The 27,968-nt window shown below is 39.9% G+C and overlaps 1 protein-coding gene across 4 annotated transcripts; it reads right to left on the minus strand.

Moving 5' to 3' along the window:
* Positions 1-1,790: 1,790 nt before the first annotated feature.
* On the minus strand, positions 1,791-27,780 carry Pabir2 (PABIR family member 2). Of its 4 annotated transcripts, none has more exons than XM_052171023.1 (9): positions 26,816-27,780; positions 24,188-24,266; positions 18,866-18,909; positions 18,720-18,774; positions 18,370-18,471; positions 18,008-18,093; positions 17,097-17,158; positions 12,176-12,272; positions 1,791-3,743 (listed from the first exon to the last, which is right to left on the minus strand). In XM_052171023.1, the coding sequence occupies exons 1-9, from the start codon at positions 26,911-26,913 to the stop codon at positions 3,674-3,676; spliced, it is 693 nt and encodes a 230-aa protein (XP_052026983.1). In that variant the 5' UTR covers positions 26,914-27,780; the 3' UTR covers positions 1,791-3,673. The 4 variants fall into 4 exon arrangements, with proteins under 4 accessions (XP_052026983.1, XP_052026980.1, XP_052026981.1 ...); XM_052171020.1 differs by having other exon boundaries at positions 1,791-4,660; XM_052171021.1 differs by having other exon boundaries at positions 17,097-17,161.
* Between the last annotated feature and the right edge of the window lie 188 nt (positions 27,781-27,968).

The following is a 27,968-nucleotide window of genomic DNA, read 5'->3' on the forward strand; positions in this document are numbered from 1 at the left end:
CTTTTTGAATGCTGGGATCCCAAGTGTGTGCCATAACAGAACTCATGATTTTCAATTGATATATAGTCTGTACACGAGCATTTATGTGATATACATATGCATGTTCTGAGGATGTTGAACAATTTGCCATGGTGGCAATAGTGATCATACCTAGTGCCTTACCTAGGTCTCAACATCACTCTCTAGTCAAATGAATCAGAGCTCCTTGAAGAAATGGCTGATCTCAGAGGCTAGGATACAGAAAGTATGAATCTGGGATATCTTGGTTTTTTGTTTTCTTGTTTTTTTTTGAGACAGGGTTTCTCTGTGTAGCCCTGGCTGTCCTTGAACTCAGAAATCCACCTGCCTCTGCCTCCCAGAGTGCTGGGATTACAGGCGTGCGCCACCACGCCTGGCTCTGTGATATCTTGTAATCAACACACACACACACACACACACACACACACACACACACACACACACACACTCAAAACCAGCATCTGGCAAAAGGACACAGAAGGGGCTGGAGAGTCTTCAAAGTGCTTGAGAGAAGTTGCTGTTCTTTCAAAGGGCTCAAGTTGTGTTACTAGCACCCTGCCTTGGGCAGCTCATAGCTACTTGTAACTCACATTTCCAGGGGATCCAATGTTTTCCCATGGCCTCAGCAGGCACCCATGCACATTTGGCGTGTACACACACACACACACACACACACACACACACACACACACACACACACAGAGAGAGAGAGAGAGAGAGAGAGAGAGAGAGAGAGAGAGAGAGAGAGAGAGGAGAGTGAGAGTGAGAGGGAGAGGGAGAGGGAGAGAGAGAGAATGCTTAGAGTGTTCTCACTGTCCAAATCAACTACCAAAGTAATGGTGATGTATTAAAACATACCATGTAAATCAGGAGCCAGTGAATCTACACAGATGTTAATATATTGTGGCTGGAAAATTCTTTTTCATAGTAAAATACCAGGTAACAAACATTGTAGGAATGATGGGAATAGAGTCACCTATAGGTAGCCCTATGCCATCAGGCCAGAAAAGACATGAATATTCAAATAGGCAAAATTGAAACAGGTTCTCAGATTTAATGGTCATATTGATAACTGTAACACGGGAGTGGGTGGTAGAGTGTTTTTATATTTAGGAAAGTTACTCTAAAGCATTTCATAGTTATAGAGTATCATGTCTACAACTATTCCTGCATGGCTTAGAAGTTATGCACACAAACACACAAAGGATGGGAGCACATATTAAGAAAGAGTGATCAAACAAATGTGGCTCAGTAGTAAAAACTGGGAACTGAGGTGAACAGTATATGGAAAATCTTTGGGTGTTCTTACAGTTTTTCTAGACTTAAGAAATTATTTCACAATGTGCCCTTTTAAAAGTAAGTTGTTTATTTCTTTAAAAAGTACTGAAAATAAAATCAAGTATTTATAATGTGAAACATGCATTAAAGCCTTTATTTTTTGCCTGTTTATAGAGGCTTATAAAGGTTTTCTTTAAAGATAAACTGAAAGCAAGCAAGAAATATGTCACCATGGCCAAAGCCATCTAAATTGTTGAATGTGACAAAATACTCTTGAAAAATTGACAGATCATGCGGAGAGATTTCTTCTCTGCTGGGTTAGACAGCTTGAACTGGAATAGAGCTGCCTATTAGTTTCCGTGTGCAGGATAATCTTTTACTCAAAACTTGACCTACTCCCAGAAACAGAGAATAAGCTCCTGGGATATGGTGACAGAAAATAATATTATCAACAGGAATGAGAAAGGCAGACTTACGATTCCATCTTTTTATACACGTATATATACTTTATTAAATTCACAATCTTAGGATATACACCAGGTCAACATTTCACAAAACTTTCTATTATTCCAAAAGCAGTTATCATAAAACAGTGATTTATAAGTCAGTCAAGCAAAACCAGTATCTATAGGATTTTATTATGGTTTCATTTTTGTAGTAGTTTTCAAATAGAAGCTGAAAATATATGATATAATATGAGAATAGGAAGAAAGAATTTTACTTTATAACAAGAACTACATTTCAAATATTAGACTTTATATAAAAATAAAGGGGTACTGTCGACAAAGGTGCTCTGTGGATTAGCATATTACCAGTTGTATTTATTTCAAAATAATCCCTGCACAAACTTAGCTTTCTAGTCCGTTTAAACAATATAGAAGACAACAATAACAAAAGGTTAGTTTACAACAGAAAAGACAAGAATGTGGTAAAGGAATCTGTAGGAAGAAGTGGTGACTGATGGTTAAGAGAGAGATGTGGGAGGGTGGGGAGCAAGAGTAAACAGAATACATTTTATACGTGTATGAAATTGGGAAAGAACGAATTTAAAACACTCATTTAGAATCATTAGTAAAAGAGTTGCTCTAAAACAGTAAAGTGAATCCTCCTGCCTCTCTGATCTCATTATACCATTGGGACAGTTTCAATTTTCTGCCTTACCATTGAATTCAATTTACCTTACCATTGAATTAAACACAAGTTTAGATATCATCACATTTCAAAGACTATTTCTTAACAGTCCTAAATTTGGACTCTAAATTTGAACTGCAAAGTGTCCCTTTAAAGCAAATAAGACAGGAGAGTGAAGGCAGACAACTCTCCTGAAAGAAAAACTCATCTCTTATCATTATGAGGGCAAAAGCCTTTGAATATGGTTCATTAACAGAGTGGATACACCAAGTGCTATCAAAGAAATGTTTCTTTAAAATAGCACACAAGTGGGCGATTCTTATAACAGCACATTTATGTTAGGTTTAGAGGATTATGAGCTTTTCACAGGCTAAAGAAACATGGGAACTCAAGCCAGTAATAGCTGTTATGACAGTGATTACAATGTAAACTTAAGACCTGATTCTATAATGGAGCTGCAGCGAGCTAAGTGATGTTCTCTGATAATTAGAAGAAAGGTTTTGCTTCAAGCTCACTAATTTCTAGTCTGTAAATACCTTCAAACTACCTCCAAGGATTTTAGATTTCAAAAGACTTAGGTTTAATCATTTTCTGTTTGTTTCTTACATTCACTTAATATCACGATTCTGGTGGGTAAATGCAAATATTAAACAAATAGTCCATCCACCAGGTTGAACATTAAGAGAAATCTAACAACACAAACATTGCACTATTACTCTCTTACACTATTTCTAGTGTAATACATAATAAATAATGCCACAATAGATCACACTTGGATTTCTTAGATATTTTTAGTCAGGAGTTTTCTTTTGTAAAAATGACAGAGTATATGTTATGTCACACTGCATATACACTGCTTAGAGCTCAAAATACTTCTGGAAGCAGAGGGCACAGTAGCACTGGCCTTTGCAGCTCCTCAAAGCTTCCTAAACTGACACTAAGATATTAAACTGACCTCTATAGGACAACAAGGACAAGAAGAGGGTTCTGACTCTAGCACAGCACAAAAACCTAAAACACCAGGTCACCACATGACAGAACAAACTCAAGGACAAGGAATCAGGAAAAAAATCAAACAAAATAGCACTCACATACAGAAAGCTTCCATGTCCACAAGACCCTACGACACATGTTCCCTACAGGACGGCAATGTACCCCAAGGCACCTAGGGCCTCACAATACTACCCAAGACACTGACAGCTTCATGGACGCTTGCTTGCTTTTGTACAGTGGTTTGTGTAAATAACTATTCGTTCATTTGTAGATGCTCCACACATCTGGTCAAGGCAGGAATTTCTTCTCCTTGATAACACCACCTAGAAATATCAACAATATTTTATATATTCCTTAAGGCACCAGGTTTGGGGAGAGAAACAGCAATTGTGGTAGCAAAGACCTAAGAACCTGAGGTGACTAATGCAGGCATCCTGTAAGTCTAGATCACTCTACATTCTAAAATCAGTCTTCACTGCATACATTCCAGGAGCAGAGAAGCAGGAATGGTGGTGATGGAAGCGACTATGGGTTTCTTCCCCTTGGTGAGAAATGGAAAGGAAGCAGCTCAAACAGGCAAGGGAAACAAAACAATGTACTTTAAAGCTGATGCAGATGAAATGAAAATTTGATATAATCAAAACCAATTTGAATATTACCATGAAATAAAGAGATGGGAAAGTATGTAGTCAACAGAGAATTTTTTAAAATCTCTCAAGCAAGAGAATTTCTGATCAACTCTGTTTTGCCACTGTTAGGGAAAAGAACAATTATAGAGAGTATGCATGAATGCTCCCCTTAAATGTTTCAAATAGGTGCTCTTTGAGGCACTAGGGAAAAAGTCCTCCAAGCAATCAGAAATGTGTATTTGAGATTTAGTTGTCAAACGCAAAATGAGGTCAGCCCAAACAGATGTTAGTAAGGTGACTCTGCTTGCAAAATTGAACTTTAGAGGAGAGATGCCCAGAAATAGGAGCATCATCGGAATGGTTGAGATCTGCCAAACTTTAATCCCCATTGTGGATCAAAGTTCTCCGCATTCCTCACTGAATGTTTTATGTGGGAAGCAGTTAAAACACTCAATCAGAAATGGTTAAGTCACTTGGGTGAGAGATCATCCATCATGAACGAAGAGCATGAATTGGAGCATGCTACTGGAGACTCTGCGGGAGCGCTGCCTGTAGCCAGTGAGTCTGAGGACAAGCCACTGCTGATACTACTGCCATCCAAAATATCTGAACTGAGGACAAAGCAAAAAGAATTATAAGCGAATGCATGTATCAGGGTCAACATAACATGCAATGACATGATTTCAAGGACGCACACATCAGTACAGCACTAGTAAATAATAAGAAGCATAAAGGCCACAGCACTGAAATGCATACTGCATCATGTATGAGACCTGTGAAATTCATAAAACCACAGAAACCCAAAGGGAGACTTGCCACGCTGTCCTGTATAATTTGATTAACCCTCTGGAGCCAGTTGACTAACATATGATAACTGTTCCTCTTGATATGCCAGGTTGCTTGTGAGAGGGTGTTCCTGACCTCTGTCTAAAATATTTCTATCTTCATATTTATCTTCTTACCTTTCAAGCAAGAATAACTTCTGTTATTAATAGTAAGCTATCTGTTCTCAAACTTGCTGAGTGTGCCTTCAGAAATATTACTTCGTTTTTTGAGGAAAGTTTTTCAACTGCCTGAAAACTGACCATTTGGCTTGCCCACTCCCAAGAGGCTTCAAAGCAAATATTTTGAACGATTTCGCCCTTTAACTACATGCCTTTGCTATTCTTCTCGTTTTCCTATTTTCCTTTCAGACCCAAAGATCCCCTGCTATCCATAAAAGCCCCCTTTTCTTCCACCTCTCAGCTCCTCTCCAGCTAAGCTTCTGAAATCCTCTCTACTCACAGTTCCCATCACGTCTTTTTAATCCAAACAACTGGCCTCTGTTCTCATCTTCCCTCTGAGACTGATTTGGACACCAAGGGCCTCCATAAGCCATCCCAGGAATATGCTTCCCACCCAGACCAGATGCTCACTGTTCCCAGAAATGAACCGTGGCCTGCCTTGAAAATCTGCCTTCTTCATACTTTTCATGGACCCAAAACCTCTGCTTGACATCAAGCTGCCTTTGTCGCTTTGGTTCCCAGGGATTGCAGATCTATGCTCTGTGTCTGCCTTGAATGCACTCATTCACTTCCAATATTTACTAAGTGCCTGCCCAGTGTAGGAGGTATGTAGATACCCGAAGGACAATGATGTGAAGGAAGGACAGACAAGGTCCCCAGCCTCACTGAATTTACTCAAGTTCATATGAAAATAATTACACTTTGTGACATGAGTGATAAATGGAGAAGGATCCAGGGGGTATGAGAGTGTGATATATGGGTAACCTGATCTAACCTGGAATAACAGTGAAAAGATTCCCAGAGGTGAGGTGTGTGCTCCAATGGGAAAGACGAGTAGGCGTTAACTCAGGAAGGGTTAGGAAGAAGCAACGATAGTTCTGGGATTAAAAGCAGACAAATACAGAGGCAGGACAGAGTCAAGAGAACACAGTGAGAGACAAACTGAAGGAGTAATCCGGCAGTTTAAGTTTACACAGACACTTTTCTATTTTTTGAAATGGAAGAAAAACAGAACTAGAGAAGGAATTATGACTCAAGGAAATATGGGTGGGTTCTAGTCTGCCACTAGCTCCTTGGCAAAATTCCATTTTGTTCTAATAGGTAGGATCGAAATGTTACAACTTTAATATTATTTGTGTAAGTTTCCAAGTTCATTTCTTTCCATTGTAAAGAATCTTATAGTACATTTATAAGTCTCAGGCATATATTGTCCTCCTGAAAAGCAACCTTTCCTCTCCTGCCTTTCTACTTATGTGAAATATCATCTCTTTCCTTCATGATTTTACCTGCAGTGCTAAGGCTAGGGCCTAGGCTCTAATATATGCTGAGCAAGTATGTTACCACTGAAGCTAAACCACAGTCTTTTTCTGTTGCCTGTGTGTTGTTTTTAGGTGGAGAACCATTACAAAGAGGTTTTGGAAAACTAAAATTAAAAAATAGAAATAGTATCGTCCACATTTCTCCTACAGTATACACACGGCTGTCAAATGAATGCATCATTAATAATATCACTTTTAAGGAAGAAGTCTGGAAAACTAAGTTGGCTCTGATATTTGCTAAACCACACAGCCAAATGGTCCAAAAATATGAATTATTCAACAACTGAAAAAAGTTGCACAGATAATCCAAGACACTGGAAAATCAAAAGGACCTTTCTATTTGCCTTTGGAACATATGTGAATTTTCCTCTGCAGCTTTTTGCCTAGACTAATATTAAAATGAATTGACTTTCATAAAGCACATATTGGCTGAGCAGCACAAGGGCACGCTCTATGCCATTTGGCAGGAAGAAAAAGACTTAGATTAAAATTTGGCCACCATGCAGATAATCTGAAGATAAAGAAAGAATTCCTTATTGTAAGCAGCAGGATGACAGCGAGCCCAGGATGAAAAGATTTTATTTGTACCAAGACCTGTTAGCTTAGGTGACTCCTATATTCATTCCAAAACAAAATAAGACTGTGCAGTGAAATGTTTTTCTTAACATTGTTGATTACTTACTAGAAGAAAGCTGACAGAGACATTACCAACTAGGAAAAAAAACTCTGAATTTTTCAAAATGTCTTCTCCACCACTACACATGAAAGTCTCTATTTTTTCTCACTGTCGGAAAAATGACATAGCTATGCTTTGTGTCCACCACAAGTTAGCTTCAAAAACTGTAAACCTTAAAGCAGATGCTGCCACTGAACTAAGACTGGGGTTCTGTTTTAGTTAACCTGGCACAACAGCACATGGTCATGGAAGCTGAGGCTGAAGGCCACATAACCCCATCGTCAATTAGGTCCATGTAGAGCAGGACTTGTGCAACTGTGTAATCCACAGGGATTGCTGTGTGGAGACAAATTGTGTGGATCGTCATTACATCTTTGACCAGAGCTTCTAAAAGCAATGGAGGCTGGTGCAATTTGAGTTTTTTATTTTCTCTCATAACCTCTGGTGAGAGAGCTAATGGTAATAAGCCTTAATTTTACTAGGGGCTCAAAGCTAGACAATCATAGGAAAGAAAAGATAATTCAGACTAGACATAGGACTCTCTGAATTGAAAGTGAACTAATTCATTCCAGCCAGGACTGGTGTGGTGCTATGGCTCAGTGGGTAGGGGCACTTGCTGCCAAGCCTGATGACCTGAGTTCAAAGGACAGAACTAACTCCTGAGCTCTACACACACACACACACACACACACACACACACACACACGCCCCACATAAATAAATAAGTAGCTAAATAATAAATAAATAAATGTAGAAAATTATCTAGGGATTGTGACACGTCTGTAATCCAAGCATTTCAGAGGCACAAGTAGGAGCACCAGGAGTTAAAGGTCATCATCCTTGGCTACACAGTGAGTTTAAGGCTAGCATTGGATAAAGAGTAAGAATCCTACCTAATTTTTTTTTTAAATACTAATGATAATTAGAGTGTGGTAGCACATGCCTGTAGGCATAGAATTCATGAGGCTGGGGCAGGGAAATCTGAAATTCAAGACTAGACTGGGCAACATATTAAATTTCAGACCAGTTTGGGCTATATAATGAGAAAACTCAAACTATAAATGCAACTCAAAATGTTAATATTAACCACCACATTAAACACTGATGTACTGGGCATGAAAACTCAAGAATTTTCCCTCTTATGGGCAAAACAGGGTACCACTTAATCTTTACCACAGGAGCCTGAAAATACTTTAGTGCTCTGCAGTACTACAGGCACATACAGTCTTATTCCCAGTTGAATGAGGAACAGAAGGGGAATTCTTAATATGAAAAAAAAATCAATCTAAGTACCATACAGGGTATACTTTTAAATTATGCTCAAACTCTTGATGTTCACAAATACTAAATATAAGATGACATAATTTCAGCTTTGTAGTTAGCAATGTTCCCTTCATTCTGTTGACAGTGACTTCAGGATTTTGTATTTTTAGGGAAAATAAGAAAATAAAAAGTATGCCCGAATGGACACAAAGTCCAAATGGATTTATATTCAAAGTTCTAATTTAATTTATACTTCAAAGATGTCAGATTTTAAAGATTATAAGACTATAAAATATATATTTTCCTTCTCTTTGTGGTATGGGACAGGGAATAAAGAAAAGTTTAAAAAGATGAGATCATATCTGCTAGTTATCTGATCTTTGAGATAAACTCTAAAAGAAAGAGTCCTTACTTTCATTATTAAGTATACTGCCATATTTAGCAGCAGAAATAAGGACACAGGTGGTTCCTATCTCTGGCCCCATTTCTAAGAATATGGATGTCTGATTTTGACCAATTGAACTGCATTAAGAGACAGATGTTTCTGAAAATGCAGGATCCAGATTCAATATTAAGAGTAACTCACACAAAATTTATTCACTGTAGACATGAATGTCAGCATCCTTAGTATATAAGGGGCCCCACAGATCTTAACACAATTTTAAGCTTTGAGATCCTTTGAGACTTTACAAATTCGACTAAGAACATTACTTGAAAGTTAATTAACTGCTTTTGCAAGGCTTGTGTATGTATTTGTATGTGTAGTGCATTCATGTGTGTGCACATGAATATTCATGTCCATCACTGCTCATGTAGAGACCAGAGGCCACAGGATGTTGGGTGGGCTGCTTTATTACTGTGTCTTATCCCTGGAGTTTCCAGTTTCTTGGCTATGCTGGCTAATCAGTAAGAACCAGTGATACATCTGTTTCTTCTCTCTCTGCCAAGCACTGGAGTTATAGGTGTGTGTGGCGATGCCTGGCTTTTATGAAAGTGCTACAGATGTATTGTGTGTGTGGGGGGGCATGCATGTGTGTGCACAGAGGAGGCCGTTGGGTGTCATGCTTGCACGACAAGTGTTCTTACCCATCTTTCTAGTGGTTGGCTTTGTTTTGTTTGGGAGAGGTGAGTCTCCCTAGGTAACCCAGTCTAAAATTTCCATGCTCTATGATCCTTTCAACCTAGCTTCCTGAGTACCCAGGGCTCTAGACGTGCCACTAGACATGGCTAGCACTTGACAACTTACTTTTTGTGAATTGTGAAGAATAAGTTTCTTTATTAGTCAATACTTAAGCCACACTTCCACAGTCTATAAATGATCATGAATTAGGCAAATATCTTTTGGGTAATGTTTTTTTCTGTTTTGCTTTTGTTTTGTTTTTGAAACAAGGTAATCACATAACCATAGCCGTTCTCGAACTCACCATGTAGGTGAAGCCAACCATTTACTTTAAGTGTCATTTAACATTAATATCCATGTCTCCAGGACTTGCACAGCCATTAGAGGTTTATTCATGGTTTGCAACACCAGCACTGCCATAGCTAGCTAGCTAAGGCTGTGCTGCTTAAAACATGAATGCCCACACAAGGAGTGAGAACTACAAATAAATACTGTGACTTTTCCTTTTCTTTCTTGTTTCATTTTGGTTTGAATTTTGCTATTGTTGTGGATCAAACTCAGGGCTGCAAGCAAGCTGGAGAAGTGTTCAATTATTGGACTATGCCTTCCTGTTTTTCTTTTGTTTGATATAGTCTTACTATATAGCTGAGGCATTTCACTTCGTAGTTTAGGCTGGCCTCTAACATGGCAGTCTGCCTCAGCCTGCATTGCACTAGGATTACAGGCCTGTGCTACCACAACAAGCTCCCTAGCCTTGCTTTCTAATTTGCATGAACTTCTTTTGCTGTTTTGTGGTAATGTAAAAAAAAAAAGACGTAAAATATAAATATATATAAATCTCACCATGCACTTTTTGCCATGCTGGAGCTAGAACGTAAAGCCTTGCATAAGCTAAACATGCACTCTACCACTGAGTTACACACCCAGCTCCTCATTATCTTTGTTTTGTGCTTGGCAGAATGTTGTGAACTTTCTACTTGATAAGCAACTGGACACACAAATCTATTTATAGTCATGTGCCTATACTCACACTTTACCATAAAAGCCACATGCAGTTTGCAGCAGGTATATAGTTTCATTCGCTAGTCCTCTTGACCAGTTTCACAAATTGCTCTTTGCAATCTCTACATATCTGGGAAGACACTCTGTACCAAAATTAGCACTGAGCTACCAAGGACACATAGAGACAGTGGGAGATACAAATAGGAAGGATTTAGAAGGCATTGCAACAGTACCCGTCAGCAAGCCTTTTGAAAGATAATAAGCTAGGACTTGCTCACCTCGAAGTGCAAGTTATCTTAAATAAAATAATACACATGTAATTTGGGAAAGAAGGAATTGTCAACCCTTACATGAGTGAGTGGCTTTTATACTTTTTCCATTCGGAGAGTACCATTCTATTTTTAATGTGAGTGTCCCCCACAAGTTTTTAAAAGATATTCTGATCTTTAAGACCCAGGGAATAGAAAGTCCTAAAAAGTGTTATGCAATTGTATATAGAATATGGGTACTCAGCAAGTTGACTAGAGTATCCTGAAAGATTACAAAATATTACCTAGAAACTGCTACTATGCCTTCCTCCCAGATGTCTGTCAGCATCCAATTGCTCAACTTCAAGAATAGGAAAAGAAGTCAATTCTCTCATAAAATACTGCAAACCCTTACATTACAGACCTAAACTAGAATGAAGGCAACTATTAGTCATGTGATGTGGACCATAAGAATTAGTAACTGTTATTAAGAAACCTCACATTTAAGCTGGGGTTGATGGTATATGCCCACGGTCCCAGTACTCAGGAGGCTAAGGCAGGAAGGGTATAAGTTCTGGGCCAGCCTTGATTACACAGTGAGCTTGAGGTGGGCCTAGGCTATAGAGTAAGACTGTTTTACAATGCAAAGAGAAACTGCAATCTTAATGGGCATTGTGATTAACTACTATAATTTTTCTAAAAAGATTTTTACCACAATAGATCACATTACTTAGTAAATACCACAGGCATAATGTTTTGAATATGAAATGTCCCACACCAGCTCATGTGTTGAATGCTTGGTTGCCTGGGTACTGGCACTATTTTGGGTGGCAGAAACTTTAGGAGGAGGAAGCTATTTGGAGCAGGGAAGCTACTGGGGGCATGAACATGAAAGTCATCTCATGTCCCCAGTCTCTTCCTTTCCCTCTGCCTCCTGGCTTTTAGAGGGTAGCAGCCCCTGCCAGATGTTCCTAGTGCCATGATGACCTCAGAATCAACAGAGTCTGAGCACATCAGACTGAATCCTCTAAAACCATGAGTGGAAATAAAGCTTTCCTCCCTTGTTATGACAAGGGCTTTGGCACAGTGATCCAAAGTTCAACTGATACACATACTTAACTTAGAGATGAGTAGCATGGGACATGAAATGCAAGCGAAGCAGTGATAATCGATGTACATTCTCTCCACAGTAACCCAGAGGTTCTTTCTCAGAACAGTCAAGTTGATGATGCTACCGCACCCCACCCATCCATTGAGAAAGGCTGACCTAACAGAGGCTAGGAACAAAATTAAAGGTGCAAAAAAGGATACATACACTTCAAAAGAAGTACTTGGGGCTTTCAGAGAACCTGGTCATTCAAAATCACTTACACCTTTGTGGAGACCCCCCCTAAGTGAGCATGGATTATATTTTACATTATCTCAATATTCTTTCAATATGCCTTTTTTTAAATGTGAGTCATACCCTAATATTTTTTTTAATTTCATTTTTACCATGAACTGAAATCAGACAATTGTGCAGGATCTGCAGACAGCATGTTGGCGGCGCCTTGGAAGGGTCGCTTAGGCTGGCTTTCCGTCTCCATTTCCCCTACAACAAAAGAAATATAGCTACCATAAAACAGCTTTACAAACACAGGGCTGCTGCTAAAGGACAGTGATATTTGCTTAGTCGAATGAGACTACTTTTAGCTATTGTGTTAAAGCTCCTGCCTGTGCCAGGAATCCAGAGTTCCAGAGACTAAGGCAGGAAGATCAAGAGTTCAAGCCTGAGCTACATATCTACTTCCAGGTCAGCTCATACCATACAAGATCATCTCTCAAAACAGCCCCCTCCATAACAGTGACTTTCCCGTGTGCTTTAACATAAAAGAAATATACTTCTATATACTTTGGCCAAGTATTAGTAACTTTAATTTTCCTGCATTATGCACATGTACACACACACACACACACACACTTAAAAAAAAAGAACAATGATTTTATCAGACAACTGAAATAAAAACTAAAAACTAACCAATGGTAGAAATAAAATAAGTATTGTCAAACAGTTAAAACTCACAGCAAATATTTTATGACTAGCAAAGAACCTTATTTTATATCTTTTAATATCTTAATATTTCTTGAGTCAGAAACAAAATGTATTTTCTGATAGGGTCAAAAATAGAAGGTGGAGTTGGATGATATACTAAAAATAGAAATATAGTTGAAAGTACAGCTTTGGAAAGCAATGAGAATAATTCAGTCCACACATTTGGAACTCTGTTGGTTTATTCAACCCTATAGATTTTCACAGAACTATAATCATAGAACATAGCATCAATAGGAATAGTGCTTAACATTTGGCTGCTAACTACTGAGGGTTGTTTGCGTCCTCTCTCTGCCCCAAGCTCTGTTTTTATTTCAAATGTGCATATTTTTAAAATTTGATGGTGTTCATCTGAGCTCAAAAATAGAATAATAAAGACAATTTAAGATAAATGTGAATATGTCTATAATCCAGCATTTGCGAGGTAGAGGTAGGAATATAACCATTATCTTTGAGAGTAACTGGGCTACCTAGAGAGCCAGAGCCTGAACTACAGAGTAAAACCCTGTCTCAAAAGAAGCAAGGAAGTAAGCAAAAATGATCGAGCCTAAGCCAGGCAGTGGTGGCACACGTCTGTAATCCCAGCACTTGGGAGGCAGAGGCAGGTGGATTTCTGAGTTCGAGGCCAGCCTTGTCTACAGAGTGAGTTCCAGGACAGCCAGAGCTACACAGAGAAACCCTGTCTCGAAAAGAAAACAAAACAAAAATGATCGAGCCTGTCTAGACCTCAGCAGAACCATGGAACGGAACTGAAAACTATGTGAACTACTTATGTCAGAAAAAGATTCAACAAGAACACATGTAGCCTTCATTTTCCCCTATTACGAATTAAATCATATTATTTTTCTTCTGCAGCTACTATGAAAATTACTAAAGTTCATAAAAGCTATGTTTCTTAACTTGCTTTATTCAGTGCTTTAATACGCAGCTTTGAAACTACAGGGTTTTAAAGTCTAGCAAAGAACCCCTCCACCTACTGGCAAATATCGGAATAGCTACTAAACAAACACGAATTCCATGAACTTTCTGGACAGCTTTTACTTTAATAATAATAACAGTAATAGTTTTAGCTTAAAGTGTACTTTCACCTAATACTCCTGAGAACATTCCTAAGGTTATAAATAATTGCTTGTAAGATTAAATAAAGAAACTTTATTCACTAAATACAATTATTTTCACTCTTGGGTATACTTTCCAAAGCACATCATTTTTAATATTTTTTGAGATTTTATATATGTATAAAATTAAATATGATCATATTCACCCCCAATTTCCCTCTCCTACTCTCCCCGGGTCTTTTCTCCATGTCCCCAGTCCAATTTCATATCTTCCTTATTATTTTATAACCTACTAAGTCCAGTTAGTGTTTTTTTTAATATGTGTATGAGTTTGAGGCTGTCCACTGGAATATGGACAACTTACTACCGCTACAGTGATCCTCCTGCCTCTGAATTCCAAATATGTGCAACAACATGCTGAGTCTATCCTCCCCATACCCCGCCTCTGGGTCTTCGTGTCTCCCCAACCCTCTTTCTTTCATAAACAAGGTTTCATGTATCCATCCTAGGCTGGTTCTGAACTTCCCAGTTAGCAGAGAATGACCTTGACCCCCTGGGTCCCCTGCCTCCATCCACCAAGTGCTGTGATTACAGGTATGCACCAACAAGTTGCTTGTGCCACAGTAGAGAGCAAACTCCGGTTTTTGTACATGCTAGGCAAGTGCTCTACCAATTATGCCTCAGCCCTATTTGATTTTTTTTGAGACTGAGCCTCATGAGGCCGAGTTGACCTCGAATCACGATGAAGAAGAGAAATAATCTTGAATTCTTCATCTTCCTGTCTCCACTACCCAAGTGCTATGATTACATAGTTGTGTGGCACCATACAATTGTTTGGTGCCTTTAATTCTAAGTTGTCTTAAATATGGTACTTCTGAATTTGTGTGTGTGCTAGGACTAGAAAGACTTCACCAACACCATTTTCCTAGTATTACTTTATTGGTCCTGAAGGTGATCTGAATTGCTTATTTTTGAGGGTTTATAAAACAGATTTGCTTATTTTTATGTGTGTGAATGTTTTATCTCTGTATATGCATACACACAAGTGTGTCTGGTGCCTGCAGAAGGTACAAGGTACAAGGGAAGCTATCAGATCCTGTGGAACTAGGATTGAAACCAGGTCTTGTAAGAGTAGTAGTTGTTCCAACCACTGAGCCATCTCTTTAGCCTCCCATCCCCCACTTTTTGGTTTCTTGACAGTTTCACAGTGTCCAGGTTGGCCTGGAACTCACAATGCCCAGGACAGCCCAAGCCCTGGTAGTCCTATTGTCTTAGCCTTCCAAGTACAGGATTCCAGGCATAAATCTTCACACAAAGCTGAACTACTTTTTAAAAAAATTAAAGATTTACTTTTGTTATTTTTAACTATGCATGTGTGTCTGCATTCGTGTTGGCACATGCATGAGTGGAGGAGCCTTTGGAGTCCAGTGGTATCAGATTCCCCCTGGATCTGAAGTTGCAGGTGGCTGTAAGCTACTGAATGTGGGTGCTAGAAACAGAACTCAGGTCCTTTACAAGAGCAGTATGCTCCCTTAACCGCTGAACCAACTGTTCAGACCCTGCATTGCTTTTTTTTCTTAAGACAATTGTTAAAACTCTTCTTTAAAATAGCATCTGCTTATACCTGTAGCTTTAAGTGCTTTCCTCTAGCAATTCTGGTATTTCAGGTTTTATATTAAGGTCTTTGATCAATTTTGAATTGCTTTTTTTGTGCAGGACATCTCGTTACATTCTTCTGCATAGAGATGTCCAGTTTTCCCAGTAACACTTGCTAAAGAGGCTGTTATTTTTTCTCCAATGTATGTTTGGGACACCTTCAAATAATGAGGTAGACAGTGGGCTGGAGAGATGGTCTGCCCTTGCAGCACCAGCAAAAGACCCGGATTCGGTTCTTAGCATCCAGTGGTAGCTCACAGCCATTTGTTCAAACTCCAGTCCCAGAGGATCCAATGCCCTCTCTGCTCTGCACAGGCACTTCATGCATGTGATGCACATATATGCAGGCAAAAATATTTTAAAAATTATATATAAGTAACTATGTGAGTCTATGAAACCTGGAGATCCCAAATTAAATTTTTATATATGTGCATTTATGTGTAAGTGTGGGTGTGAATATAGAATATAAAACTAGGAAAGGTCTAAGAAGAAAAAAAGAGGTCTTCAGTGGAGAGCAGAAAAAGGAGGTCAAAGATACAAATAAGAAAAGCACCGAGAGAGGGCACTAGGGGAAGAAAGGGATGAGGTCGGAAACCATTACTTTCTATGTTGATCCAGAAAAGAAAAAGAAAACTAGGTGGATGTGGTTAGCACCCACATAGAATCACAAGTGGGTGGTAGAAGGCAAAGGACCAAGAGTTCAAGGCCAGTCTTGGCTATGTAGCGAGTTCATTGCCAGCCTGAGGGACATTAAGACTATGTATCAAAAACAAAACAAACCACTAATAACAAAAAGTGAAATAAAATGGTGCCTGGCCCTTCTAATCATACAGTCAAATTGCCAGGAATAATACTAAACCAGTATCAAATATCTCAGCCATGTTTAAAGAAACAGATACTATCAAGGGCCTTACATAAGCATCTAAAACTACTGTTGACTAAGAAAACTTTAGTGCTTTGGGGTTCAAAATAAGTTATTGAGACAGCACTAATATACATTAAAAACTTTACAGAATATTTGAAAACTTTACTTTGCTGATGCATACTTTTCTGATAGGGAGGTGAATCCCACCTGAGCAAATTCCATGTCTACAGATCTATCTGCTATGCCAGGGTAGGGTAGATTTCTGCACACAAGTCAAATTGTGCATCTCTTAGACTCAGATCACTGAAAGCAATTATTTTTGAAATATATAGCAATAATATGAATGTAAGAATATGATTCATAAATGAATTATAAAATGTAGACAACATAAAATGGCTAATTTATCTACCTTAGAACCCATAGAACATGTTGAAAATATTTAACATTTCTTTAGAAAAAAAGTAATTCTGTGAATTCATTTCAGACCAGAATTCTAGTTTGAAATACAAGCTTGGCTGAATTCAATGCCAGAAGCGTTAAGGGTCCTTTCCCCCAATATTACTAATATGAATGTATACAGACTTAGTAAGGTGTGCAGTGTCAGGATCTGGTGCATATATGAACACCTCTATTACCACACGTACTTTGCCCTTTTCCTGGAGGATGATAAGAACATTTAGAATCTACTCCTGTAGCAGTTTTAAACTATGTAATATATATAATACATCACCCATAGTTGCCACATACCTTTTCTCTTAATTGGACCAAGAACACTGGGCCTAATACACTTGACTGGGCTCTGACTCCTCCTGCTTTGACAAATAAACAAACATGATGATATGAAGTGCCTCCAAGATGAAAGACCAACTGCATTATAGCTCAAGTAAGTAACACGGACAGTCATATACACAGAAATACAAAGTGCTTGTATTGTGGGGTTATTTGAGTTGGCATATGGTGATATGAAAAGACATGGCATTTTAAAGCCATTTAAAAAATATTCCATAAGACAAAATACACACAATTGCTCAAAGAAAAGTGTCTTATTAAAAATGTTATTTGCATTTTGACTTATAATCTTTTATCTTTAAAATGGGTGTTAGTATGTTAGTGTGTAGATGGGTGTGTGCATTTTCCAAATATAAATCAATATAAAGCACTGGGGCTCTTGCTTCAAGTCTCAGTATCACAATCAATCCATCAATCAGCATTAAGTCTCAAGCACAGAATCTTATAAAATGTTAATGCCTCAATATAAGTGGTGAGCATATGTTTGTTCATTATGAAGTTATAACAATCTTGATGTATATCTGAAAAATCCCATAATAAAATTAATTGAGGGAGCATGAACATGGCCAAGTTCATATGCTTGTGTGGTAAAAGCTCTTGGGGGCCCAAGAAAAATGGCTTCTCACTCTCCACCTTATTCCTAGGAGATAAGGTCTCTCACTAAATCTGTAGGCTAAGCATGCAGCAAGCCTGAGCTATCCTCCTGTCTCAACCCCACCAAGTGCTGGGGCTACAGGTGGGAGTGGCCACAATGAGTTTTTCCTATGGGCTCTGCGATCTAATTGCAGATCCTTATGCTTGCAGAACAAGCACTTGCACCCACTGAGCCATCTTCCCAGTCTCCACATTGGACATTCACATTCACCTACCTTGAAAAATGTCTTGGATTAGGAACAGGACTTGGTGGCATCCCACTGCTGCTCACAAACATTTGCAAAGACGGCGACAAGCATTGCTAGAAAAAGCACACGCACTGTTACAACAGTACTTCTCATTCTCCAAAGGAGCTTTTCTTTGTTCTGTTGTTTTTCAAAAGGTTCTTTTGAAATATGCCAGAAGCAGTATAGCTATGCAAGTACCTCAGACATACAACATTTTTCCAATTTACTGACATGGGTTTTCATTGCTTCTTCAAGTCTATGGAGACTTGAAGTGAGTTGAATTGTATATACGTATTAGAATAAACAGCTCACTGTGAAAAGGACAGTTAATATCTTGTCAACAATCCTACCTTTCCAAATCCTCTGGTTGGGGAAGGCGCTGGAGAAACTGGAGTGAAGTCAATTCTCTTTGGAGAATATAATTTCTCTGGCTTTTCAAAATCACTATCACTCTGTAAATATAAAGTATTATCCCCATTCAGCATACCACAGATCTTAGGCACTACTACCGTACCATACCTACATGCTGAAGAGTACAAATGGACATGTTCAAACATTTTGCCGATTAAGCAGAGATCAAAACTAAGAATCACTGTGGAAGCAGGAGGGACCTCGGTCTATGAAAGAATCAACCAAGTCAGGTGAACAACACGAAGCTTTCTGGAAAATGACCACACAGGCCCACTGCGGAACACTTTACCAGGCTCAGGCTTTCATCCCATGATTGGCTTATCTGCATCCCTGCCTGTGCTTCCCTAAAAGAGAAAAAAAAAAGTAAAAATAAAAAAAACAGGGCATACAAACAAGGCACATTAGGGGCGAGGCCCTGCCTTGCTAACCACTAACCTTTCATTTGCAGTTTCTCTGTTCATCATATCCAGGCCTTCTTCCTATAAGGATAAGCATATGTGCTAAATCATAATATTCATCCATATGTTTATTATTCCAATAAAATTGAAATAATCCCAGGTGATCAGAACGACCATCCTTAGATCATCAGCCATGCTTGTCCAGTATTTGAGAGTACACTAAAATGTAATGCTTCCAGCTAACTGGAGCTGCACCTTTGATAATTTGTAAGATTTTAGTCTTAAACTTAAGACTGAGCTAGTAAACTAAAATGACCATTCAGATTTGATGCAGTTTGCTACTAATAGGATTAGGTAAAGGTGGCAGCAACTGGGAAGGAAATGGAAACATTTCCTACTTTTATAACACAAAGCATTAGTCACTATAGTGTATAATCTCTTCCTACATAATTCTTCATATTCTTAGAAACTTAGCTCTTCAAACCCCTAAACATTAATACACTAGAGGCAATGCATGCAGTCTTTAGAAAGTACACCAGGTGTCCAACCTCAAGGCACCATCTGTCACTAGACAGGCACTGACTTTAGCACTTTTCCCAAATGAATGGAAAACTGTGTAAATTTAAGGGAAACAAGACTGCGCCTTGGAAGTATTCATTATTCCACTAATGTAAAATAAGAAGCTATGTGAAATGGGAAAGAAAACAGTGCCAGTGCTATCAATTTTTATTACTGATGTTGCTAATGAGTAAAGATAGGCTAACAGACCCAACATAATAGTTTCTATATGATTAATGTTCTCCAAAATACTTTAAAATGGCAAGAAGGACATTTTGCTTCCATGCTGTAAATCATCTCTAAGGCTTGGTCCCTAATGCTATCACCATGAGTCATACTAGTTAAAGGGAGATCGGCTTCATGGGAAGAGTGTTTTCCTCGAATGCACTAGGATCAATGGAACAAGGCAAGATTAACCTTCAAAATAATGGCTGTTTTCACTTACATCATCTTTTCTTCTCTTTTAGACAGGGTTCCATGTAGCCCAGGCTGGCTTTGAACTCAATGTTTAGCTGAGGATGATCTTGCATTTCTGATCCTCTAGTCTCCATCTCTTAAATATCTGGTATATGAGGGCTGGATAGGAACCTAGGGCTTTGTACATGCCAGGCAAGGCCTCTTATCAATGGGTTCAAGCCCTCATAATTTTTTAGCAATTATGTTTTTAAAAATATTTATTTATTTTATGTATATGAGTACACTGTTGCTATCTTCAGACACACCAGAAGAGGGCACTGGATCTCATTACAGATAGTTGTGAGCCACCATGTGGTTGTTGGGAATTGAACTCAGGACCTCTGGAAGAGCAGTCAGTGCTCTTAACCACTGAGCCATCTCTCCAGCTCAATCCCTCATTTTTTAACATCACGAAACTGAAATGATTTGGAGACCAAATTATGTTCCTTCAAAATAATCACCATCTTGTCACAGAATGTAAGATATAATTCAAGCCAGTGGATCTTACAAGACTGTAACAGTTGTGATGTAAATAATTAGTATTTTCTCCTAAGAAATACAAATGAACTTGAAAGAGTAGAAAATCAAACAAGACAATTATTCTGCTTAAAAAGCTTTATGCTATTATAACTTAAAAACCGATTATAATGTAGCAAGTGGTATAACAATGGGCTTTTTAGGCAACAGCTAATTCAAGTAAAATTATCCACTGAGACATGATTTTACCTTAAAAGATATACGCCCATACCCACCCCTTTTGTATTTTTCTCTCCTAGGTTTTGAAACAAGAAACATTTTACAAGTAAAATCTTTTGTAACGTTTTGTTGGTGGTGATTTTTTTGTTGTAGTGTTTTGCATTATGAAAGCAGCCCATGCTTACTGCTGAACTTTTAATGAGTTCATTGAAAAAGTATAAACAACCAGGTAAGGACAGAATATAGGCTGAGGTGGGAAAGCACACATATGTGTGTAAATTCAAGAACTAAAGAATGCCAAAAGGTAGTGAAATCATCTGCAGAGCCAAAGTGTGGAGGAAGACAGAAATTCAATGGAACACTGGTAAAATATACAATTTCTCAATATTAGATAAGTCTACAAAGTGGCTCAGGAGCAGAAGAGATAGGAACAGAACTATATTTAGAACTAGAAACAAGAATAATTTAAGAGCTGAAAATTTTTTTCTACGAGCTTTAGGGAGATGCTGGCTAACGGTGTTAAAGAAAGTGAAGAGCTCAAGTGGGATACGAATGAGCCCCCTGACACTGACACTTAAGTGGGCATTAGTGACATTTTCAAGGACAGCCCTAAATGGAGTTGTGGTAGAAGCAGCAAGATTACCAACTAGCTAGAAATGAGAAGACAAGGAGTAGATACAGTCAAGGCTAGATTATTCTTTGACAAAGGCCAGAGACGGGAAAGGAGGGACAGATTTATGTGAAAGAAGGCCACTGTCCCAGACAATATGTGTAAGAAGAAGGTGGGAGCCAAAGATTTTGCAAGGATGGGACTTGTGTTTTAGATAGGGGACAATAGCTATTCAAAGTGACAGGAGCTTCAAAACAAAAGAGACAAACAAAACCCCCAAACTGTATTAACCACCAGGGAGAGGTTCCATATGTGAACACAAAGATGTTTTAAGAAGAAAACTGGTATTGTAAAAGACGGGTGTCAGGGCTGGAGAGGCAGCTCAGCAGTGAAGAGCTACTGCTCTGGCAGAGGACCTGGGTTCAATGCCCAGAACCCACCTGACAGCTCACAACTGCCTGTAACTCCAATTCCAAGGGATCCAGCACTCTCTTCTGGCCCCCATGAGGGCACAAAGGACACATATATTCACAAGGCTCACACACATTGAAAAAATAATTTTAAAAACTAAAAGACAGGTATCTGTCTCGATGAGAAAGGCCTTTGGCTGTAAGTGAACAGTGGTAAAGCAGGAAGTGGGTGGAGACTGAACAACAACTGATTTAGGATACAGCTTGGGAGAACAGCACAGAGTCACTGGGACCTTAGCCTCTGGAGAGAGTTAATCTCCCTTTCAAACTACCCATCTTTTCAACTTCTCTCTATGTACTCAAGGCTTTACCACTCCCCTGGTCACAGTGGAACAGAATTTCAGTCAGCTGGAGTCCTCCTTCTCCCAGAATTGTTATTTTAGAAAAGTTGTAACAGTGTAAGGCTGCTTAAGCAGAATAATTGTCTTATTTGGTTTTATACTGTTACACATTCATTTGCATTTCTTATGGAAAATAGTAATTATTTACATTGTGACTGCTACAATCCTGCAAACTCCATCGGTTTGAATTTTGTGACAGGACTATGATTATTTTGAAGGAATGTGATTTGGCCTCCAAATCAACTGCCAGAAAGAATTGGCAGACCTTTAACCCAAATGGATCCCTTTGGATTTGCTGCCTCTAACACAGCATGGAGAGGGAGCTTACTGTAATTGGGTATACATTTTAGATGGTTCACATATATCTAATTGGTTGGCAAATTCTGGAGGTCCTACCTCTGCTTGTTTTTTTACCATCTCAGCCCTTCCATTTCCTTTGCCAACATTTTACTCTTTGCTTGTTACTATGGGACACGGATGAGCACATTAAGATTTATACACTGTAATATTAGTATAGAGTGTCATTAATATCATGATGGTGTGGGAACGTGGACAAAGGAGATAGAAGGATTAAACTAGGTTTCAAAGAAGCAAAAGAGCTAGAAAGGAGGGGGTAGTTGATGGGTAATATAAGGACCAGTGAATTACCAGGGCCCTTTAGAAAATGAGGCACCCGAGCAAAGGATGGGGAGTGATGACAGATGAGTCTGCCCAGAGCGGATAAGAATCTTCACCTCTTAGAAAAGAGCTAAGTGAAGTGGAGAGAGGCAAATTCGTTTTTCCCCGTCTTTGCTATGCTGCTCTTATCAGGAGCACAGCTGTATAACACATAAGAACATTTTTCATATATCCAACAAAAATAAGTACTTATATTTTCAAGTATCGTCAGGGAAATAGGTGAAGCAAATCAAACCTCTAGATAGCTAACATCCCCTTTTAGTATTTTTAGCCAGTTCAGTGGAAATCTTTCCCAAATGTGTAATAGTGTTCCCTTTCTCAAACAGGTTATAGCAATCCGAGTGGCACTGGAAGATCTTTATTCTAGTGCTGCCTCTGCCATGTGCCACTGTGTGAACCTAAGCGAGTCACTTATGTCACTAGAGTCAGTTGCTGCAGCTTCTAATTGGGAAGAAATACCTTTTGCCTTGTCTCTTCTCTGCTTCATGGAGACTGTTACATGGAGTAAGTGAGTGAAAGTACTTTGTAACATGGAAAATACCATCAAAGTGTAGATGGTAGTAGAAATTAAGCAAAGGTTAATGACCACGGATCCTTAAGAACATAGCCATATGCTTCTATACTAGTGACACCCTTGGGACTATCAACAGGCTCTCAGCCCTTCTGCTAAACCACAAACTTATTGTGAGGAGGGAAAAAAACATATCTGCTTTCTGTTTCTCCCTCTCCTCTCTTGCTATCAAGTATTAGTAGACCTTTAACCCAAATGAACCCCTTCTGATTTGCTGCCTCTAACACACCACTGAGTTGGAAGCTTATTATAATTGTGTATAAATTTTAGATGATTCAGAGGTCAGAGAGGCTGTCCTATAAATAAATGGATGAACCTTTGTGCACAGACTATGGAAATCTAGTTCAGCCATTTAGAGGTCTGTGTGCTTACATCTCAGATGTCTAAAGCTGCTAGGCGAGTGAGCTCCGCATGTGAAGTGCTACTATATAAAAACCTCTTCATAATTTTCCCCAGTGCAGCTATCTAATCCAGTGATTCCCAACAGCTCTGGCTACAGAGAAAATACACACTCATCCACTCTTCTGGGAATATAAACACATATTTTACAGGGGCCTTTATTTTAAATAACCAGTATTATCTGACAGATGCGTGTCAGAAACACTCAGACACTATTTGATTTTTTTTTTTTTTTACATCCCAAGACAAATAAAGACCACTGTGCTCAGCTATATTTGGAGGTTACTCCTGATTTACCTCACGGCTGTGACGCAAGTAGAAATAAATAACAATGAATAATTTTTTTTCAAATACAAAGCCCTAGAGTAATGAAAGCAATTTTAAGCCCTCTCCCTCTCCTCCCCCCTCTCTGAACCAAAAGCTGAATGGCCCTGGCAAAACTAGTAAGCAAGATGTGTAAATTAAATCTTTTTTTTTTCAAAAAACAACTGTGCCCAGCACATAATTTCCCAGAAAAAGCTATATTTGAAAGTATTTTTTTCCGATGTAAATCACCCCACATACCTACTTTGATACTTACCAAGCTATGATGGCTCATAATTGTTGTACTGTTCCTCCCAGTTCTAAGTGGATATGGCTCAAAAACCTGTGAAAGGTCACTGCAAAGGAAAAAAATAAAATACAAGGATTAGCGTCTTCTAAAGGAAGCTATCTTTCAACTGAATTCAACACTCTCTAGTCTGTACTTTAACAATGGAATCGTCAGTGGCTCCTCATTTCCTAGCGACAAGGAACTCCTTACCTTTTACTGACAAGGAACTCCTTACCTTCCACTTGGCTGAGCCAGGCTGGTGTGCTGCAGATTCAGCTTTTGCTAGATACTTATCTCCTCAGTGGTTGGGGGACAGCTCTGAGAGGTATAGGGCGGAGCTCCAGACTGGTTCATTCCAGCTGCTTCAGGTCAGAACTACACCCCCAAACCAGTTCCTGTCAGATGTGAACAGCTCATCTCTTTACCCCAGAGAACCATGAGGATTACTTATTGCTCTGCGTGTGCTACTGAGAAGAGCTCTGAAGTCTTACCAACATGTCTGCCCTAAGCTCCAGAAATACTGTTCTACCTCTGTCTCCTGATATCCAAGGGAATAGATCTAACTGAAGAGGTTTGTGTTTTCCTTTCTCTTCATGTTTCCCCTCCAACCTCACATGCCCTCCTTCCTATCATCTGTCAAACCCTTCCTCTCCCTTCACACCTACCCCAAGAGCCTTGCCTCCATAAAAATAGAGCACAAACTTCTCCTTATTCCACAAACATAATGCAACCATTTCCTGCTTTGAAGTCAAAGAAACTGGGGGCAAGCTTCTTGAGACAACTCCTTGCTTTTCAAAGATATGATTCTGCTATGTCGTCCAGGCTGGTTTTGAACTCCTGGGCTCAAGCACACACCACCACAGTTGGGTAAACATTTTTTCTTATTTTTGTTTTCAGGGCTATAGATGGAATCAAGAACCTTGTCTATCTCCATCTAAAGCTCTACCTCGAGCTATACCACCATACCAGTATGGTAAAATGATCTGTATGTTCCTGTGCAGAAGCCATGGCTTTGCACATGCTAAGCAGACAAGAACTACCAAACAGCTACATACCAAGCACACCTTCTAATAAAAAAAGGGGGGGGGCTCCCCAGCATAACAACAAAAGTAGAAAAGCGATAAAAGGAATAAATAGAAAATAAGTGTAAATGCATAGTAAATTACTCAGGAGGGGTGCTTTATTCATTTTTGAATAATATCACTAAGTGTCTAGCAGTCTGTTCTGCCCATGATAAGAATTCAAGGATTTTCAAAACTGAACTGTGCTGGGCTCTAAGAGACCACTGACAATACCAATTTCGGTTATTCTCATTTTAAAAAGAAAACAGACACGAAAAGGTTAACTAACTCACTCATTAACACAGCTAGTTGGTGACAATTGAGACCAGGCCTGGTCTCTTCTCCCTGTGTCTGTCACATCATGCTATCTTTCAAGTAATTACTTAAATTGTGGTTCACAAAACAGTGGGTTTTTTCCTCAATTGTCTAAATGCAGGTCAGTGGGACAGCCCAAGGCCTTAGCAATTGCTTGTTTACCAGACTTTCGAAAGACAAGGAGAGAGAAGGTGGGTTAGCAATGAGACAAAGGACACAGTTTCCCCTTAAACACCCCAAAATCCCTTGATGATACCAAGAACAACATCAGAAATGCAACTGTCACTTCATCATTCCCTCAGTTTCAAAATCTCATTTAAATCTAGAAAAAAAGTACTTGCCTCTCCGTCAAATACAGATGTTATAATCAGTTCAATTGGAGGCAAAGCATTATCAAGTCTTCAACTGTGCTTGAAGAAAGGTTTGAGGCAAATTTTACTCCCATCCTCTGCTCTGTCCTGAATTAATGCCCTCTCTGTGGGGTCTTAAAATTTACCTCAGATGAATTGTCTACTTACAAAAATGAACTGCAATAGTTTCATTTAGATGAGCCAACTAGCCTTCACTATCACAAGCTTTTACTTTAAACCCCTTGGTGTCTTGTTCACACAAAAAGACAACATCTTGTCACTAAAATTAAAGGAGTGATTTTCTCCATTATTTTCTCAAACCTGTGTTTTACTGACTTAAGCTATAACCCACCCAACCCCTCCATTGCAATGCATTTTCAGGCAGCTTCAAAAACTATAAACACCGTAACAAATCCAAATCACTTAATAGGATATGACCACATCATGGAATCCCAAGTTATTAGATAAACTGTGATTTCTTAAAGCAAACCTCTGTTAATGCCACGGTTCCTAAACTCAGCTTAGAAACAGCACCTCTTAGAGACAGGCGTCAAGTTACAAGCCTAATTCAGGGGATTCAGCTTGACTTGCCCTGATGGAAATAAGCCAGGGCAAGCAACCTGTCAGCAGAGCCAGAAGGTTTCTACATTCTCTTTTAGAACTGCACAACACGGCCCCCAGGTACAGGGAGGGCTCCTTTCTCAGACATGGCCAGTGTGCGAGGTCAAACTTTCCCTCCATCTAGGGAACCAAGTCACTCTGAAGAAAACAGGACCTCAACCCCTCAGCTTGGATTCTAGATGAACTCGAACTGGCACTTTCGGGAAGGAAGACTTCTTGCCCAGGGACAAACCTGATCCCCACACTCCGTCCTCCCCAATCCAGCTCACCTGAGCACATGGATCAGGGGAGCACTGTTGGACCGTCTCAGGGTGGCCCCCTCAGATGTGTCAGCCTCAAAATCCAGCTCCATTTTCTCCTGAGCCATTCGGAGACTTGCTAGCCAACACAGCAGTGCTCTCAGCTCCTGGTGCTTTGCTATGGACTCACCGCAGGACTGAGCTGCTGGGGACTGGCAGCTGGGGGCGGGGGCTAATGGGCGGAGGCTTGGGCGCGAGGGCGGAGAAAAGTAGGAGAGGAGGATGCAGATGAGGAAGGATGTGGGGGGCGGGCGGAGGAGGATGTAGAGCTGGTGTTGGGAGGGTGACGGAATGAAAAAAGGGGATGGAGGAAAGACAAAGGTGGGAGAAAGAAAAAGAGGCACGGCTTGATAAAGGATTGATGGAAATGCAAGGCACAGCACTAATGGAAGAGGATAGAAGTGGGGGAGGAGGACAAAGGTCAGGGTAAAGGGGCACAAGGATGGGAAAGGAGGAGGACGGAGAATACAGAAGAGGAAAGCACAGAAGGAGAAGAAAGGGGAGGAAACTAGGCAGTGGCAGAACTCATGCTGTCATTTTTCCCGCCCAGGACCACAAGAGCGGCTCTGCTACATTTACAGTGGCTGCTTTTGCAGCGCTAGCAATGAAGACTTGACCGAAGGCCAGACGGCCTCGGCTGCTCCACAACCACATGATCAGGGTCTCAGTCCAGTACGCCATGCTCTGGGCCCCGGTCCCCCGGGGGCCCCTCTGCTCAGGGATGGCGCGTTTCAATCCCCGGTCCCTGCCCGCCTGCAAGACTCAGAAAAGGGATCGGCCCTCTGCGCCATCGGGGCGCTGCTTCTATCTCTTATTGGCTCTAATGACCCGCGGGACCCTCTGGAGCTCAAATTGATTTCTATAACCTGCCGCCTCTTTCGCCTCCCACGCTTCAGAAATGGGAGCCTCCGAGGGGCCAGCTCTTCCGCATCTTGTCGCCCATTGGGCACTGCGCATGCGCCTTACAGCTGCTCCAATGGGCCTGAGACCAAGGCGCAGGCGTAATAGCTTCTCTCCGCAACCCGCCTTCAAAGGGGTGGGGCGTTTCCAGGGGGGCCCGAAATCTTCCTGCGTGGCATTGGTCCGGGAACCCTGGCGCCGTATTTCGAAAAGAGCCAATAGT

Source organism: Apodemus sylvaticus, chromosome X (genome assembly GCF_947179515.1).
Source record: "Apodemus sylvaticus chromosome X, mApoSyl1.1, whole genome shotgun sequence".
In the NCBI taxonomy this organism is placed as follows: domain Eukaryota; kingdom Metazoa; phylum Chordata; class Mammalia; order Rodentia; family Muridae; genus Apodemus; species Apodemus sylvaticus.